This window comes from Takifugu rubripes, chromosome 6 (assembly GCF_901000725.2).
Source record: "Takifugu rubripes chromosome 6, fTakRub1.2, whole genome shotgun sequence".
NCBI classification, from domain to species: domain Eukaryota; kingdom Metazoa; phylum Chordata; class Actinopteri; order Tetraodontiformes; family Tetraodontidae; genus Takifugu; species Takifugu rubripes.
Genome location: NC_042290.1, coordinates 1,445,692 through 1,463,648, shown reverse-complemented (window position 1 = coordinate 1,463,648; position 17,957 = coordinate 1,445,692). Strand labels below are relative to the sequence as shown.

The 17,957-nt window shown below is 48.3% G+C and overlaps 1 protein-coding gene across 1 annotated transcript; it reads left to right on the top strand.

The window, feature by feature from the left end:
- On the top strand, positions 1-16,127 carry slc27a6 (solute carrier family 27 member 6). The gene is made up of 10 exons (XM_003965064.3): positions 1-707; positions 1,916-2,125; positions 2,529-2,687; positions 9,539-9,663; positions 10,715-10,909; positions 14,037-14,127; positions 14,198-14,396; positions 14,481-14,578; positions 14,646-14,776; positions 14,865-16,127. Exons 1-10 carry the CDS (start codon positions 221-223, stop codon positions 15,039-15,041), a joined length of 1,872 nt encoding a protein of 623 aa, XP_003965113.2. The 5' UTR covers positions 1-220; the 3' UTR covers positions 15,042-16,127.
- The last annotated feature ends 1,830 nt before the right edge of the window (positions 16,128-17,957 follow it).

Genomic DNA, 17,957 nt, shown 5'->3' with positions numbered 1-17,957 from the left:
ATAACAACAACAACAACACGGCTTATTTTCCCGTCATGATTATTCCTGCAGCGATTCTTATTGTGAAGGCCCCTTCAGTGGTGTTCCGGTGTGAGTGTGTGTGTCTTTGTGTGTTGTGTAACGTGTTCCTAGAGTTCAGGCTGGTTCTCCTCGCGACGACAGTGCGCGTCTGTCACATGAGCCAGTGTCCAGCGCGCTTGTGTCCTCCTACGGCCGCCGCATGTCTCTCTGTCTGGGCCTCGTCTCAGCGCTCTGCGCCGGGCTGCTGTTCGCCCTCGCCCTCCAGAAGCTCCGCTTCCCCTACTTCTGGAGGGACCTCTTCTTTCTCTTTAGGGTCGTCAGGTACGGCGTAAAGCTGGAGCTCTTCAGATTCACCTCCAGCGTGTGCACGGTCCTGGACCGGTTCGTCCAGCAGGCGCAGCGCATCCCCGACAAGCCGTTCGTGGTCTACGACGGCCGTGTCCATACCTACCAGGACGTGGACCGGCGCAGCAACAGGCTGGCCAACGTGTTCCACCACACCGCCAAGTTGAAGAAGGGAGACTGCGTCGCTGTGCTGATGAGCAACGAGCCCGACTTCCTGTGCGTCTGGTTCGGCCTGGCCAAGGCGGGCTGCTCGGTGGCGTTCCTCAACACCAACATCAAGTCCAAGTCTCTGCTGCACTGTTTCACCTGCTGCGGCGCCACAACGCTGATTGTTGGATCAGGTAACCTGTTGTTCATTCACTGAAACGGGTCTGCAACTGGTTCAGCTACCAGTGTTCCCAGTTTGGACGCTGGTGCCTTCCCGGACATCAAACTGTCAAAGCTGCATTTAGAACCGAGATATGAAACATTTGTTTTGTTTGTGATCCACGGATAAACTGGCAATTTAGCCCTGAGGAAATGTCCAACATTTGTTTATAACTATGCCTTATTGACCTGTCTCGTAGTTCTTTCCTGGTTGTGTTTAGCCAGCCAAGTCCCCGGATTGTGTCTTTGGTCACCAGGTTGTTCCAAATCGGAAGGAAATTAGGACCTTCAGCTTTTAAATATAGCTGCCTGTTTGGAAGTCCTAGTCTGGTCAGACCAGAAGATCAAATGTCCCCACTTTAGTGTGCGCTGATGGAAACGTCTCTGACATGAACGTCAACTTCACCTGTGATCAACAGGCTAAATATCAAGTAGAGCTGTGATGTCAGTCCTGAGGCTGTGCTTGAGCCTCCGCTGTCAGCAGCATCAAGTTCACCGGGACGTATTTCTAAATGTCCAGTAGTTGGAGACACATACAAGGGGAAAAGACAAGAAAGCTAGCCGGATCTCAACCATCAGGCAGCAACTTTAAAAGTGACGTTGTCCTCTGACGTTGGCCTCTGATGTTAGCCTCTGACATTCTGACGTTGGCCTCTGATGTTACTCAGCTCTTCCTCTGTGAAGACAAAGCTAGCATGACTGAGATAAAAACACCATTTTAGATATTTAGATCTTCGTTCTCTTTATTCGTAGCGTGACGTTTTTATTAACGGTGAGGCTGTGGGGGACTCGCTGCTCCAGTTCACATGTTTCCAGTGGAAGAATCCAGTTTCAGATAATCAGATTCATCACACTGCAACCATGTGACAGTCAACTTTGACTGATGTCTCCCCTCACAATCAGGGACACTGTCCTGACTGGTGCGTTCAGGGAACAGCAGATCCATTGCCGTTCCCTGAGTGATCTCTGAAGAACCAGAAGGATTCTGTAATGTTTTTGATTTCTTAATTCTCCTCACAGAAGATCTTTGAGACACGTGTCCAGAGGAGGACTGTAGAAGGGTTGTCTCACTTATTGACGCTATGATCCAGCCTGCAGACACACCTCCACACTAAAAACATTGCTTCCTCCAAACACTCGAACCAGTCTTGGAACATTTGTGAAGGTTACTCTCCATCTCCAGATTTAGTGGAAAGTCTGGATGGCATCCTGTCCACGTTGCTGGAGGACAAGATCCAGGTGTGGACCATGAGGAGCCAGTGGAGGAACTCACAGGTACACACGCTGCTGGATAAGCTGGACGCTGCATCTGACCAGCCTGTGCCTGCTGAATTACGTGCCTGCACCTCTCTTAAAACCCCCACCCTGTACATCTTCACCTCTGGAACCACTGGTGAGTGCATGTGTGTGTGCATGTGTGTGTGCATGTGTGTGTGCGTGTGTGTGTGTGTGTGTGAGATGTTCCTGATCCCTGATCAGTTTTCCCTCCTGCTGCATGAACCTCCAGGTTCCTGAAGTTAGCAGAAGCTTTGTGAGTGAAGCTGACTTGAGCCGCCATGGGTGCTGGATCACCATGATCACCAGCATGATCACCAGCGTGCACGTCACCCACGTGTACGCCGAAACAACCTGTTTAGCCCTAGACATCACAAACCTCCCCTTGGTTCTGGTTGTCAATGCCAGAGGGGAGCCTAAACCAGTCAGAAAGCTTCTCTGAACCCACCCGTCCTGTTTAACCACCATCATGTCGGGGGGGGCAAGACTAGCAAGACTCAGCAGGGTGGTGTCTCTTGCAGGGCTCCCCAAGGCTGCCGTCATCAGTCAACTCCAGAGCTTGAAGGCAGCAGCAGGATTTTGGGCCTTCGGGGGGACTGAAGAGGACGTGGTTTACATCCCTCTGCCCCTTTACCACAGCGCGGCGTCCCTCGTTGGTATAGGCGGGACCATCCAGCTGGGTACGTCTCCTCCTCATTCCTGTAGATTCCGGCACTCATCAAGACAGAAGTTGAGGGAACCTAAATGTTCCCCCAACTTTTGTCAACAGTGAAACAAGCTCCCTTAAACTCTTGAGTCTTGACTTGTCTCAACACAGTGGAATCGTCTTTCGCAGCTAATTTACAGCTAATTTACAGCTAATTTACAGCTAATTTACAGTGTTTATAGTGGGATGCAGAATTATATTTAATCACACCACTTTATATACTCTTTATACATTTATTTTTCCTTATTAAGTACTCACAAAACAGACAGTTGTGTTACTCAGTTGTGTTACTCAGTATGAATATGTAACAACGTTAAAATTATTTATACATACATATAAATGTATATCATTATTATTATATTCTATTAATATAGCTTTGAATAACCCCCCCCCCCCCACACACACACTTTATCCCCACAGACTTATAAAATTAATGTTAAGTTCATTAACCCCCCCAGTCCATGCCCCCTCATGCTTAACACCCCCCCCCCCCTCCCCATATTGTCTACTGGGCTCGTTCCAACTGGGAGACATGAAAATGGCCCTTGAAGGCCGCAACGCTTCAGGTTCTAGGATTTGTAATCTAATTAAGACATTTCTTCATCAACCTTAATTTCGGGGCCCTGTGTACTGTCACTGCTAGCATAGCTTAGCAGCACTGACGGCACTTTCTGCTGCCTCATTGGTCAGACAGCAGACTGACAGTTTTCTGCCTGGTAGGACAGAAAACGTCTGGGTTCCCTGGTGTGAGGGGACAGAGCAGGACTTTGAGGACAGGACCTTTGAGATTTTGGTCTACTGATCAATAGAATTGGACATCGGTTCAGGTACCGAACATTTGTGGTCTGGAGTTTCTATACAGCCTCAAAATTTGGAAGTGTTGCACCTGTGTACAGTTCAGGAGGACTAGTTAATGCAATTTTTTTTTTTTTTAAATAATTAAATTTTGGGTTCCCGTTTGCCTCGGTGACTCATGTCTCTTCAGCACAGCAGCTGGACCATCCTGAGGTCTGTTGTTGGATACAGAACTTCACCTTGTTGAGCAATAACTCTTGGTGAGGTCAAAGGTCAACATGGACAGTACTGTTTAAACTGAGGACAACTGCGGGTTTGTTAGCTCAAGCTAAGGGAACGTTGGCAGCAGTTGAAGCACGTCTGGACTCTCACGTCATCGCTGATATCAGAGAACGTTCTGAACTTCTGAAGCTTTGATGTTCCAAACCCAAATGTCCAAGTATTGAAGCTTAATACACCAACAGTGTCCACAAGCAATCATACGGTTGATTTCTGATGGCTCAGTGTCCACTTCATGTCCCAGAACCTCCAATTAAGCTGGCAGCTGAACTGAAACAGGCTCCACAAATTGGTCACGCACACAGTTTTAGTGGGCCAGAACTTTATAGCCGGAAGGTTCAGACAAACGTCTCTGTGTCAAACATGGACACACCGCGTCCTTTAATGGACATGTGCTGTCATATCTGAGCTTGAGGCAGTCAAACCATCTCCATCAGCGTCAACCACTAGTCAGAGGTCTTCACTGACGCTAGTGGATCGGCTCTGCTCCCCGGAACTGTTTTGGGGAGGGTTTCCACTGCTGAACCAGTACCCATGGATGCCGGGTCAAACTGCCACGATGGACATGCACTATGTTAGCCTGAGCTACGCAGCATTCCAATGCTGTTAGCATTTAAACACAACTCACTGTTCATCTCTGACAAATGTACTTTTGGCTCTTATTCTAACAGAAAAGATTAAGATTAAGATTAAGATTGACTTTATTCATCCCCGTGGGGAAATTGAATTATAGTAGCAGCGAATGCAGAGTAAAGAGACAGAAAAAAAATAAATACAGATAGATTAGAATGTTATAAGCATATATACAGCATATATTATAAGCATATATATAATATATACATAATATAATATATACATATTATAAGCATTATAAGCATATATACATAAATATAGAATAAATTAGAAATAAAATTACAACATAAACATTACACAATTATTGTTGAGTTGGTTTGAGTGAATTGTACAGTTTAATGGCGGACGGCAGGAATGACTTCCTGTACCGTTCCTTGGAGCAGCGAGGCTGCAGGAGTCTGTTGCTGAAGCTGCTCCTCAGTTTGTCCACTGTGTTATGGAGGGGGTGGGAGGGACTGTCCATGATTGTCCGCAGTTTCAACACCATCCTGTCCCTCACCACCTCGTCCAAGTTATCAAGTCTACAGCCAACAACAGACCCTGCCTTTTTGATGAGTTTGCTGAGTCTGTTGGCATCCTTTGCTTTAATGCCTGCACCCCAGCACACTGCAGCAAAGAAGATGGTACTAGCCATAACAGACTGGTAGAACATGTGGAGCATCCTGCTGCAATCACTGAAGGACCTGAGTCTCCTGAGGAAATAGAGTCTGCTCATGGCCTTCTTGTAGACAGCATCGGTGTTTGTGGACCACTCCAGTTTATTGTCCAGCTGAACACCCAGGAACCTGTAAGATGGGACTATTTCCACGTCCTTCCCACTGATGCAGACTGGGGAGGGTGGGGACTTGCTTTTTCTGAAATCCACCACCATCTCCTTCGTCTTGGTCACGTTGAGCTGCAGAAGGTTCTCCCTGCTCCACCTGACAAAACTCTCCACAAGGTCCCTGTATTCATCCTCCTGTCCATTCTCCACACACCCGACTATGACTGTGTCATCCGAGTACTTCTGGAGATGACATGTCTCAGAGTGGTACTGGAAGTCGGCTGTGTAGGTGGTGAACAGAAAGGGGGAGAGCACAGTTCCTTGGGGAGCTCCTGTGTTGCTCATCAGGGGGTCGGACACACAGCTCCGCAGTCTCACAAACTGTGGCCGACCTGTCAGGTAGTCCTCGATCCAAGAAACAAGGGGAGCATCCATCTGCATCTTCTCCAACTTCGCCCTCAGCAGTCTTGGCTGGATGGTATTGAAGGCAGAAGAGAAGTCGAAGAACATGACCCGCACTGTGGTGTTTGGTCTGTCCAAGGAGGAGTAAGCCCTCTGCAGCAGGTATATCACTGCGTCATCAACCCCCACCTTGGGCTGATAGGCAAACTGCAGAGGGTCCTGAAAGGGGCTCACCAGAGGTCTGAGGTGTGACAGCACCAGCCGCTCCATGACCTTCATAATGTGGGAGGTCATTGCTATTGGCCTGTAGTCACTCGGTGCCACAGGATGGGTCTTCTTTGGCACCGGGACCAGGCAGGATGTCTTCCAAAGCACTGGGATCCTCTGAAGATGAAGGCTCTGGTTGAACAGGTGCTGCAGTATCCCACACAGCTGCCTGGAGCAGTTCCTCAGCACCCGTGGGCTGATGCCGTCCGGTCCGGCAGCCTTTCTCTGGTTGAGCCTCTCCAGCTCTCTCCTCACCTGGCCAGACGTGAAGGATAGTCCTGTCGGGGGGATGGGTGACATGCTGGGATCCATGTAGGGTGTCAGCAGGGGGGAGGGGGAAGAAGTTGGCAGAGGTGTTAGGGGCTCTGGGAGGTGTGAAGGGGACCCATTGTTATCCAGAGGAATATTGGGACAGCTGGGGGAGGGGGAGCTAGAGTCAAACCTGTTGAAAAACTGGTTCAACTCATTGGCTTGGTCCACGTTCCCATCAGCTGAGCGTATTCCTTTCTTCTGGAAGCCAGTGATCGTCCTCATCCCACTCCAAACATCCCTGGTCTGGTTCCTCTCCAGTCTCTCCTCCAGCTTCTTCCTGTAGGCATCCTTGCTCTCCTTCAGACTGCGTTTCAGTTCCTTCTGTACACTCCTGAGCTCAGCCGGGTCCCCAGCAGTGAAGCCCCTCTTCTTCTTATTCAAAAGGGCCTTCAGGTCAGTTGTCACCCATGGTTTGTTGTTTGGGTAACAGCGTACCTTCTTGGTGGGGACGGAGTTCTCAGTGCAGAACTTGATGTAGTCGGAAACACAGCCTGTCAGTCCATCCAGGTCCTCACCATGTGGTTCACAGAGAGCAGACCAGTTGGTGGTCTCCAGGGCATCCCGCAGACAGTCCATGGCACCATCTGACCATTTCATAACAGTCCTCACAGTGACTGACTGCTGCTGAACCACAGGTGTGTATGATGGGGAGAGCAGCACGAGATTGTGGTCAGACTTGCCTAGCGGAGGGAGTGCAGTGGAGGTGTATGCACTGGTGATATTAGCATACAGTAGATCCAAAGTCTTCCTGTCTCTCGTGCTGCACTGGACATACTGGTGGAATGTAGGGAGAGTGGACTTAAGGGAGGCATGATTGAAGTCACCTGTGATGAGGATGAAGGCTCCGGGATGTTTAGTCTGCAGGTCAGCCGTGACAGAGTGGATGACGTCACAGGCCGAGTCCGCTTTACCGGTCGGGGGAATATAAACGGTGATGGCGATGACGTTAGTAAACTCCCGTGGCAAATAGTATGGACGGAGTCCGATAGCAATAAGTTCCACGTCGGGACTGCACACGCGCTCCTTGACGTGAATATGCTCCGGGTTGCACCACCTGTTGCTAATGAACACGGCCAGTCCCCCTCCTTTCTTCTTACCGGCCGCGGTGGTGTCTCGGTCCGCTCACACAGTGCTGAAGCCAGCAATCGTCACATTAGAGTCCGGTATCAGTCCATGGAGCCATGTCTCTGTGAAACACATGATACTGGCCTCTCTGTACTCCCGCTGGGTCCGTGTGAGCGCCTCCTGCTCGTCCATCTTATTCGCCAGGGACCTGACATTCCCCGTTATGACCGCGGGGACGCAGGGTTTAAAACGTCGCCTCTTCATCCTCTGTTTAACTCCAGCCTTAGTCCCTCGTTGTTTCCTCCTCACCTCCTTAGGGATTTGGGGCTTCTCTCCGACCACAAAGGATGGTGGTCTTAGAGCCATCAGCTGGTCGCGTGTATAGACAATACCGCTCCGCTTCTCGGCCCAGCTGATGGGGGCCGCGAATAACCCAAGCACCGCAAAACAGAGAAAAAAGTATTCGAGCCTCCAAAACATGGTGTCTGAATACTCCAGTTGAAAATGGAAAGAAAGAAAGAAAATCCAAATAGAAAAGAATGTAAACAAGTATAGAAAACACTACGAAAGTTTAAAAAGAACAATTAAGTTTAGGGAGCTGCTACTACTGGCTGCCGCCTGAGACAGCGCCAAAAGGGTCTGAGCCCAAATCCAGCCTGCACCAAGACCAAAACCATAAAGGCAGAACACGACTACAGCACCCAAAAACACATTTCTAAGCAACACTAATGCTCGTTTGTTGCCGGTAACCTGAGGTAACAAGCGGAGGATGAGTAAGCGCTGGCGGCTAACTAACCAGCTCATGCACGCAGTAGTCCACATATTAATCATCCAAATCCACATCAGCCTCTGCAGCAGCACCTCCACCTCCTGGGTCCTGGAGGCCTCTTCAGATCCTGTTTGCGGAGCTGCAACACAAAGACTAATTTGTCTAAATAACTATAGGGCACAACAAACAAACCACAGCATGTCCACGCTGCTGGCACAGTATGTTAAAGAGCCACATGCATGACACTAGCATGTTCTCCAAATAGCTGTGTGACTGGTGATGATGATGATGATGATGGTGGTGATGATGACGATGCTGGTGATGATGATGATGATAATGATGGTGGTGGTGGTGGTGGTGGTGATGATGATGTGACGATGATGATGGTGGTGATGATAATGGTGGTGGTGATGATGTGATGATGGCGATAGTGGTGATGATGACGATGGTGGTGATGTTGGTGATGATGTGATGATGACAATAGTGGTGGTGGTGATGATGATGATGATGTTGGTGGTGGTGATGATGATGGTGATCATGATGATGATGATGGTGACAGACTTTACAAAGCTCTAATGATCATATCTGGTCATCCTGGGGAGATGTATTTTCTTGAAATGCAACTTGAGAGTCGAGGAACCCGCGGCTCGTCTGTTGCTCTTGTGTGTTGCTGCTAGTCCTGTAATGTCCTGTAACGGCCGGCAGTCGTCTTGGCTGCGGTTGCTGATAAATGCGTGGTGTTCCGACCATTTCAAGGTCCTTCTTTGGGCACGTTAACTCTTCATTAACGTGATGCTACGATGCAGCTAGCGCACAAAGGCTTGTCTCCATCTCTCCAACGCTGTGTCACATATTCAAGCAAGCAAAACATCCTCCCTTTTGTGATACTGGCTCTGACTGAAGGGCATTTCAACCCACAAAAAGAACTTTTTAAAGAAAAGCAAACCTGGCTGTAGGCAAATAATTGTTCTCCCAAGTTTAAACTATAACATGTACAAACTAAAGGGAGAACACCCAAAAAGTAGAGGTTTTCCAGAAGGAACTGGGTCTCTGCTGGTCCAGGAGGTAGCTGAGTTAATCAGAGTTAATCAGAGTTAACCGCCTCTTCTTGCTTAATCTTGGTGAATTTAATATTAACCAAGTTACCATAGCTCTCATTCTCCAGCACACTTACTGTACGTGTTTTTATCTTTTAATATGGTTAATGGATTTATCAGGTTCTGTAGCACAGCGGCGCAGCAGTTAGCCCTGTTGTCTCACAGTCAGAACAAACAAACAACAGTAGTTGATGGTCAAAGCAACTTCTGTGAAGTTGGAGCAGATGCTGGGGGTGAAGGGCCTGAGGATGACAATGGAGAAGATACTTGACTTCATCATTCAGGACAGAGTGACAAACACAAAGGAAAGCTGTTGTTCCATCCACAGAATCCACAACCAGGGGGGGAGCCTGGGATATAGAACAATGCAAATATCATTCTGCAATGCCCAAGCTTAAAGCTGCTGTTGATAAAGGGTGTGTGTGTGTGTGTGTGTGTTGCAGGTGCTACTTGTGTGTTGAAGAAGAAGTTCTCAGCCTCCAAGTTCTGGAGCGACTGCAGGGAACAGGGTGTAACTATTTTCCAGTACATCGGTGAGCTCTGCAGGTACCTGTGCAACCAGCCGAAGGTGAAGTCCAGCCCTCAGTTTTGATCCTTCACACAATCTTCTCATAGTCACACGGTGTATTTCTGCTCCAGATGATGGAAAACGGCACACAGTCCCAGTTGTGTAATTGCTGCTCTCAGACCGGGCAGACTGGGCAGACTGGGCTAGAGCTTCATTCTTTAACACTCACAGACAAAACAAGACTGGTGATTTCAGAAAAGTTGAACGTTCAGAGCAAACTCGGGGTTATTCCTCATAAGTTGTGCAGCTTCCAGAATTCGACGAGCTGAAGAACAAACTTCAGACTTCTTCCAGCTTCTGTCTTGAATATCGTCGTGAATGTTGACACTCTGAGGAAACAGCTAAAGCACCTTTGTTATTCCCAACAAATGTCAGATATGTTCATTCAACGCATCTTCACAAATGGAAATCATTTGCTGCATCATGTCTCCATTTAGCAGCAGCTTCCATTAGAGACAACCGAAGGACTGGTCATACTTTTAGTGTTGGAATTGTGAAGCGTCAGTGTTGTTTGTATGGCGGTTGTGTAATATCAGCCCGACTGTTTCAGCAACACAAGCAGGGTCTTTGTGTGCATGTGTCCCCGGCCAACATGTGGACACACACACCCAGACAGCAGCTCTGGCCTCCCAGAGCTGCTGAGGACACACTCAATGTCCTCTTTGTCACATTCTGGGTTATTTAGCTAAGTGGGCGGACGCCGACCTCCCCTGTCCCCACCACTGATTGGCTACACTAAGATGTGGACACACACGGCAGATGAACACCTTGTCCTGAGTTCAGTGCCCTCACAAAGCATGAGGAATAATTACTGCTTTTTTCTGATGTGCACAACGTGATCAATGTTCATTCAGGACCAATGACTCTCTCTCTCTTTCTCTCTCACACACACACACACTCACTCACACACACACACACTTCCTGTTTCTGGTTGGGGTCATTGACAGGGCTGCAGTGACCTGTAGACACTTCAGCTATTTCATGAAGCACAATCTCAAATATGTCTTCTCTGGTCTAACATATGAAACATGTCTCTGTCTCTCTCCAACAGAATGATTTGGACAGAGACCACAAGGTTCGTATGGGGGTTGGAAATGGGCTGCGACCTGATGTCTGGCGGGAGTTTCACAATCGCTTTGGGAAGGTCAGAATGTGTGAGGTGTATGGCTCCACCGAGGGAAACCTCTGCTTCATGAACCACATCGGCAAAATAGGAACGGTTGGCCGCTCGAATGCTCTCTACAAGGTGGGTTGTTAAGTGGGACAGAAGAGGGGACAATGAGACACATAGACAAGAATCCAGGTTCCAAAGAGTGAAGCTGTTGTTGCTAAGTGTATTCAAGTGGGACTAGAGAACAGTTGGAACAGAGGTATGTGGGACTAAAGGTGAGTGGGACCAAAGGTGAATGGGACGGACTAGAGGACAGTGGGACCTAAGGTGAGTGGGACAAGAGGGCAGGGTGACTAGAGGACAGTGGGACCTAAGGTGAGTGGGACAAGAGGGCAGGGTGACTAGAGGACAGTGGGACCTAAGGTGAGTGGGAAGTGGGACTAGAGTAGAGTGGGACAAGAGGACAGTGGGACCTAAGGTGAGTGGGAAGTGGGACTAGAGGAGAGTGGGACAAGAGGACAGTGGGACCTAAGGTGAGTGGGACAAAAGGGCAGTGGGACCTAAGGTGAGTGGGACAAAAGGGCAGTGGGACTAGAGGACAGTGGGACCTAAGGTGAGTGGGACAAGAGGGCAGGGTGACTAGAGGACAGTGGGACCTAAGGTGAGTGGGAAGTGGGACTAGAGTAGAGTGGGACAAGAGGACAGTGGGACCTAAGGTGAGTGGGACAAAAGGGCAGTGGGACTAGAGTAGAGTGGGACAAGAGGACAGTGGGACCTAAGGTGAGTGGGACAAAAGGGCAGTGGGACTAGAGAACAGTGGGACCTAAGGTGAGTGGGACTAGAGGACAGTGGGACCTAAGGTGAGTGGGACAAGAGGGCAGGGTGACTAGAGGACAGTGGGACCTAAGGTGAGTGGAAAGTGGGACTAGAGTAGAGTGGGACAAGAGGGCAGTGGGACTAGAGTAGAGTGGGACAAGAGGACAGTGGGACCTAAGGTGAGTGGGACAAAAGGGCAGTGGGACTAGAGAACAGTGGGACCTAAGGTGAGTGGGTCTAGAGGACAGTGGGACCTAAGGTGAGTGGGACAAGAGGGCAGGGTGACTAGAGGGCAGTGGGACCTAAGGTGAGTGGGACAAAAGGGCAGTGGGACTAGAGGACAGTGGGACCTAAGGTGAGTGGGACAAGAGGGCAGTGGGACTAGAGGACAGTTGGACCTAAGGTGAGTGGGACAAGAGGACAGTGGCACCAGAGGACAGTGGCACCAGAGGACAGTGGCACCAGAGGACAGCAGGCGACTGGCTCCTGTGCTTTGATCTGGTGCTGATCCCTCTTATGACACAAGTGATCCCTGGATCCAGTCTGAACTGCAGTGTCAGCAGGTGCTGCGACGGCCAGACCAGGTGGCTTCCGCCCAGTTCTAAACGATGATTTAGTTGTCATGGCTACGACAGGATGAGAAGGGCAGCTCCTATGTTACACCTGCCTGCGCCCACGGCTCCCCTGGGGTGGGTGTGGGGCCTCGGAGCGGGGCAGCAGCTGCAGGTGAACCCTGGGCTCTTTGATTAAGCTCCACCTCTGTCATTTGCAGAGTACACAGAAGCACGGCCGTGGAGGCAAAATACCCCTTTTAGCAATGTGGGGGCTTCTTAGATCTGCCCCGGTTTAAGCGCTGCAGTCGGACTACCAAAGACTCCGGCTCCTCTCCTCTGACGGGGATCTCGGTCTCCAGGGGTCATGAACTCCTCATTGTTACCCCAGGAACCTTAATCCTCCCTGCATTCTATTTTTGCCCCCCGTTACTAAGCTGTCCCCATGACGATGTCACAGAGTCTCTTGTGATGGTTTGAATGACTGATGGGATCTGACCAGCAACATGACTGCCGGTCAGGTGTGTGTTGTGAGAGCAGCGTGCAAAACAGGTGAAACACAGAATAGTTGATTACCTGATCTAGGGATAGTGGAGAGCTTAGAGGGTAGGGCCTGGTTTAGCTCTACTTTTAGGGATTATGTGTATTAGAAGTATGTTCAAGGCTGCTGGCACAGTTCACAGCTTACATGTTATAGCTGCAGGCATTTTGTAACCGTGGTAACTCAGTGACCTCCTCATCCTGCAGTTTGACTGGGAGCAAATAACAACACAGCTGATGAGCAGCGAGTTCTTGTTTACTGTCAGGGTTGCTAGAGGTCAGCTGATGCTAATCAGAGCCTCAGAACTGGCCCGGTTCAGGAGGAGACTGTGAGAAGATGCTAAAGGTTTCTCTGGGTCAGCGCCCTCCAAGGATGACCTCCAGGAAGGTTCACCTGGCCCAGGAGTTGTTACCCTTCAGCTACATCAGCATTCATCTGACCTCCATGGAAGAGTCACCAGAAGAAAACATCTACATCTCCTCACTGCAACATTCAGAGGGTGCAGAGGATCCAAAAGATCATCCAGACGGGTCTGAAGCCTTTTGGAAACGATGAGGTTAAATTTGAACTCTTGACCTCAACAAGCAAAGGTGTGTTTGGAGAACAGAATTATGTGAAGCAAACATCTGTCCAGCTGATAAACAGACTCTGGTAGCAAACATAGGAGCAGTACAGAATACAGCTTCTACAGGTGATACGGATCCAAAGCACACCTCAAGTCCAGCATGGACCACCTGAAGAGGAGCAGGCTGAAGGTTCCTCCATGGTCATAAACACCATGGAACATCTGTGTACAGACCTCAGAGGAGCAGATGGCTCAAGAACCTGATGGATCTGAAGACTTTGTGAGGAAGAACCCTCAAAGAAGAGCTGCTACTGTGGCCCTTTCGCTTTACTGTTATTTTGAAAATGTAAAAGAAGAAAATTATTTTGTTCAGAGCATAAAGAGGATTCGTAAGGTGGCGCCTCCTGCTGGAGGAGCTGAAGAATGCAGTGATACATAAGAGTTGTACTGGTGAAACTGAAGGTGTCTGAAGGATGAAGTTAAGTCTGGTGCTCCCGTCTGAGCCTGCTGTTAATCACCAGGGTTACAAAAGGAGATGGGAGGATGTCACCATGCTTATCTGTAACCTCTGACCCCTGCTCTTCTTACATCTGTCCTCCTGTTGAAGATGATTGCTCTGGTCCAGTTGGTGCCTCCAGCCCAGCTTATCAGTGTTGTTGGGGGTAGATGTTTGGCCACCCTGGCCTGCTGCGAGGTGCTGGTCCACCCAACACATGCAGGACAGACTGGCGCACAGGTGAAGCGGCGGTGGGACGTAGTGACCACAGTTGTGGTATTTGTGTGTTGCAGCTTCTCTTTAAATACGATCTGGTCAAGTACGACATGATGAAGGACCTGCCGGCCAAGGATCAGCGTGGCTTTTGTCAGCGGGTGGATAAAGGTAGGAGAGCACCTCCAGCAGAGTTATTGTATTTTCTTCTGACAAACATTAAGTGGGCACTTGTCCTCAGGTGAGACGGGCCTCCTGCTGTCCAAGGTCAGCTCCATCAGCCCTTTTTTTGGCTACGCTGGCAGCAAAAGTCTGACCGAGAAGAAGCTGATGAGAGACGTGTTTGCCAAGGGAGACGTGTACTTCAACACGGGCGACCTGATGGTTGAGGACCAGCATGGCTTCATTTGTTTCAGAGACAGAGTGGGAGACACCTACAGGTGCGGTCCAGAAACCTCCGTCCCTGGGACGGGTCTGAGCCGCCCACCCTAAAAATGACCCCACATGTCACCGTTCCGTTCCAGGTGGAAGGGCGAAAATGTGGCGACAACAGAGGTGGCCGAATCTCTGGGACTGGTGGACTTCATCCAGGAGGTGAATGTGTATGGAGTGGAAGTACCAGGTATGAGTGGCACGCACGTTATGTGCACGTCGAGGACAGCGAAGGCTGAACTGAAGCCTGTGTGCAGGGCAGGAGGGCAGAGCTGGGATGGCGGCCGTGATCACCAGACCAGGGGCCACCTTTGATGGGAAGAAGCTCTTTGAACATGCCATGAGAGACCTCCCTGCCTACGCACGGCCGCTCTTCATCAGACTCCAGGTGACTGCACACGTGGCGCTCCCTCACTTTTCTGTTTGGTCCCAATAATGTGGAACATGGAGATCAGCGCTGTGTGTTGCCCCTGCAGGAGGAGATGGAGATGACCAGCACCTTCAAGCAGCAGAAGTTCCAGCTGGTGCAGAGTGGATTCAACCCCTCCAGGGTCCTGGACCCCCTCTATGTTTTGGACTCCCAGCAGCAGAACTACGTTCCTCTGACAGACAGTGTCTACCAGAACATCCTGTCAGGAGAACACAGGCTCTAGAGTCCAGCACAGGAACTGAAGCAGTTCTGAGGATTTTATGTTTGATGGGCAACTGACGGTGGGGTGAAATGCTTCTGTTTACTTAGATCGTGATTGTGTTCAATTTTTGATGATTTTAAATCTGGTTTTCATAGAGGATCTGAAATATTCATCAGATTTACCATTGAAGCTCCAGTGTGGAAATGTTTTAAGTAATATATTATCAGAAATTACATTTTATTTACTTTTATTATTAGCCGCACTTGAGTAAACACTGTTTGCTCACTAAGACATGTTAATTACACATGTTATACTCATGGATAAACATACAGATGTATGTCTAAACCTCAGACTCGTAACGAGCTCCTCTGAAGCCATTTCTGTAAATGTGATTGGTTTGTATCATGTGACTGAAGAGTTTTGTAGACCTTCGCTCAACGTCTACAGCAGCTATAAGCTCATCTTAAGTCTCAGGTACGCCTTTGTGCTGAATGGTGCTGAAGGAGTTCTTGTTATTGGGAATAGGAACCCAAATTCAACAACTTCAGCAATGTCTTTGTTTTCTTACTGATCCCAAGATTGAAGTCTGGAAGAGGAGTTTTTGGATAATTGTTCCAATTATTGAAGTTAAGGATTAATGATGTCACATAAATTACTATGAGAGAAGCATCAGCAATGCTGCCTTATTGTTCTGATGAGGTCACCTGAGGACCAGGTGACCTCATCCTGGATGAGCTGTTGATTTTCCAGAAGGTTTCAGGCTCTTCCTCCTGAGGAAGGTTAATCTGTTTCGTTTGTAGATGAAAAATAAAAACAAAAGCCCTCCTGTCAAGTTGTCATGTTGATGGCAACCAGAAGAGGGCGCCCAAGTCCCCAGAATGGTGACGGAGCCCGTCTCATTTAGTGAAACACTAAATACAAATATGAATTATTAGGTTCTATAATTCCAACTATTCATTTTTATATGCAGTTTAGTCTCACATGAATAATATTAAAAAATACACATTATTATTAAGGAAAATCTGTTTTAACGATTTGTTGGGCGGTATGACGTAAATATGCGTTTAATTGTATCATTATCTCCTTAAAATTAAATTTTAACGCAAAGGTTTTTGTTTTGTTTTTCCTCTCAACGAATTGGAATTTCCTAAAACAACGACCTTAAACTGAAATGCTGTACCACAACAGTACCAATGATCAGCGGTACACCTGAATGCACCACAACAGTACCAATGATCAGCGGTACACCTGAATGCACCACAGCAGTACCAATGATCAGCGGTACACCTGAATGCACCACAGCAGTACCAATGATCAGCGGTACACCTGAATGCACCACAACAGTACCAATGATCAGCGGTACACCTGAATGCACCCCTCTAGTGAGGGCAGAGTGGAAAGTTTTCAGATACACTCTGCTGTTTGTTGTCAGCTGTAGCCCAGCCAGCATTTATGCCTCCAGCATGCAGCATCGCATGAAGTCTTGACATCAGCGGCTGAACTTTGGATCACTGTAAACATTATGGATGTCAATATTGATGTTGCTCTACCCACATTCAAATGTCAAGAAAGGTCCATGAAGGAACGTTGTAACGAATGTAAAAACCAGTGAGGGTGACTGGAAATGTTGGGACGGGTCCTTTTCCATAGGTGCACATTAAACAAGGATGACCACTGCAATCATAGCAAATTTCCATGATTTACATACGGTAATTGACAGCTCTGCGTGTAATTGGTTGGGAACCTGGGAGATGATCCAGCAGTCGACCCTCCCCCAGTTTATTTGTAGAATGTATTCTATTCTGATACCACAAATCAAACTAGTTTCATTAGAAATCTGAAAAGTTTGTCAGCCTTGGAAAGATCCAGCTGAAACCTGTGAAGCTTTGGTGACCATGTGGGCAGTACAGCGGTCAGCACTCACAAACAGGTCATCGGTTCACTCCCCAGTGAAGCTGGTTCTGCTCCGTCTGGGTCCAGTTTCCTCTGGCTGCTCTCAAACATCATGGAAAATACAGCTATTCCACAGCTATTCTACAGTGCACGTGAGACCCTCACAGGAGGTTTAAGAGGAAGCAAAAGTCATCATCTCTGATCATAAAAGTTATTTCCTCACTCAAACAACTAAATCCTTCATTTTCTTTATTCTCTAAATCTAACAGTCACAGATGAGTAAAAGCAACCTTACCAGGTTTCAGCCAAGCTGCAGATCATTTGTCTCTTTAATAAAGTTCAAGGAGTTCACGCTGAGCCGCTTTCATCCAGTTAAATGAGAAATAAAAAGAATCCAAAAGCCACATAAAGGAAAACAAGAATGTTTAGTTGTTGTTCAGTCACTGCGCCGTCTGAGGCTTCTAACAAGAACTCTTTTATGAGAAATGTGAATTTCTGTCTGAGCCCCGATCAGAGATGCAGCAGTGAGTTATTGGGCAGGATCACATTGCTTTGATGTGACCTTTACAGCACATTTCTCTCCTCTGTTGCCCTCTGAAACACACCTGAGATACCTCAGGAACAAGATTTAAAAGAATTCCTGGCTTTAGTAAAAAAAAAAGATGGGTGGAAGGAAAGACTCAGCCCTGAGGAACCTGAGGAGAACTTTGATAAGACTGGAGACAGAGACGCAGGACATCAGAAGTGCTTTTATCAAATCATCCATAAAATGAATAAAAATAGAACATTTGCTCCTTTTTTAATAGCTCACTTTGAACTTTGTTTCTTCTGCTTTAATGACATGTCGGCTCCTTCAGTCAGCTGTGTGTTAATAGTCTAACAGTGTTGTGAGAGGTCAGAATGACACGCGAGGACCAAGACACCCCCCCCAACACACACACACACACACACACACACGGTAAAAGTGGTTCCTTCCCACGACGCTCTCCTTAATCCCATTAGAACCCTTTTATTCATCCTGACAGATCACATGCACTCAACCTC

What these genes read in the sequence shown, in the direction of transcription:
- slc27a6 (XM_003965064.3), top strand. Translation starts at nt 221, where the DNA reads ATGTCTCTCTGTCTGGGCCTCGTCTCAGCGCTCTGCGCCGGGCTGCTG. An exon ending in AACGCTGATTGTTGGATCAG is followed by an intron (nt 708 to 1,915) that starts GTAACCTGTTGT and finishes CTCCATCTCCAG; the next exon opens with ATTTAGTGGAAAGTCTGGAT. An exon ending in CTTCACCTCTGGAACCACTG is followed by an intron (nt 2,126 to 2,528) that starts GTGAGTGCATGT and finishes TGTCTCTTGCAG; the next exon opens with GGCTCCCCAAGGCTGCCGTC.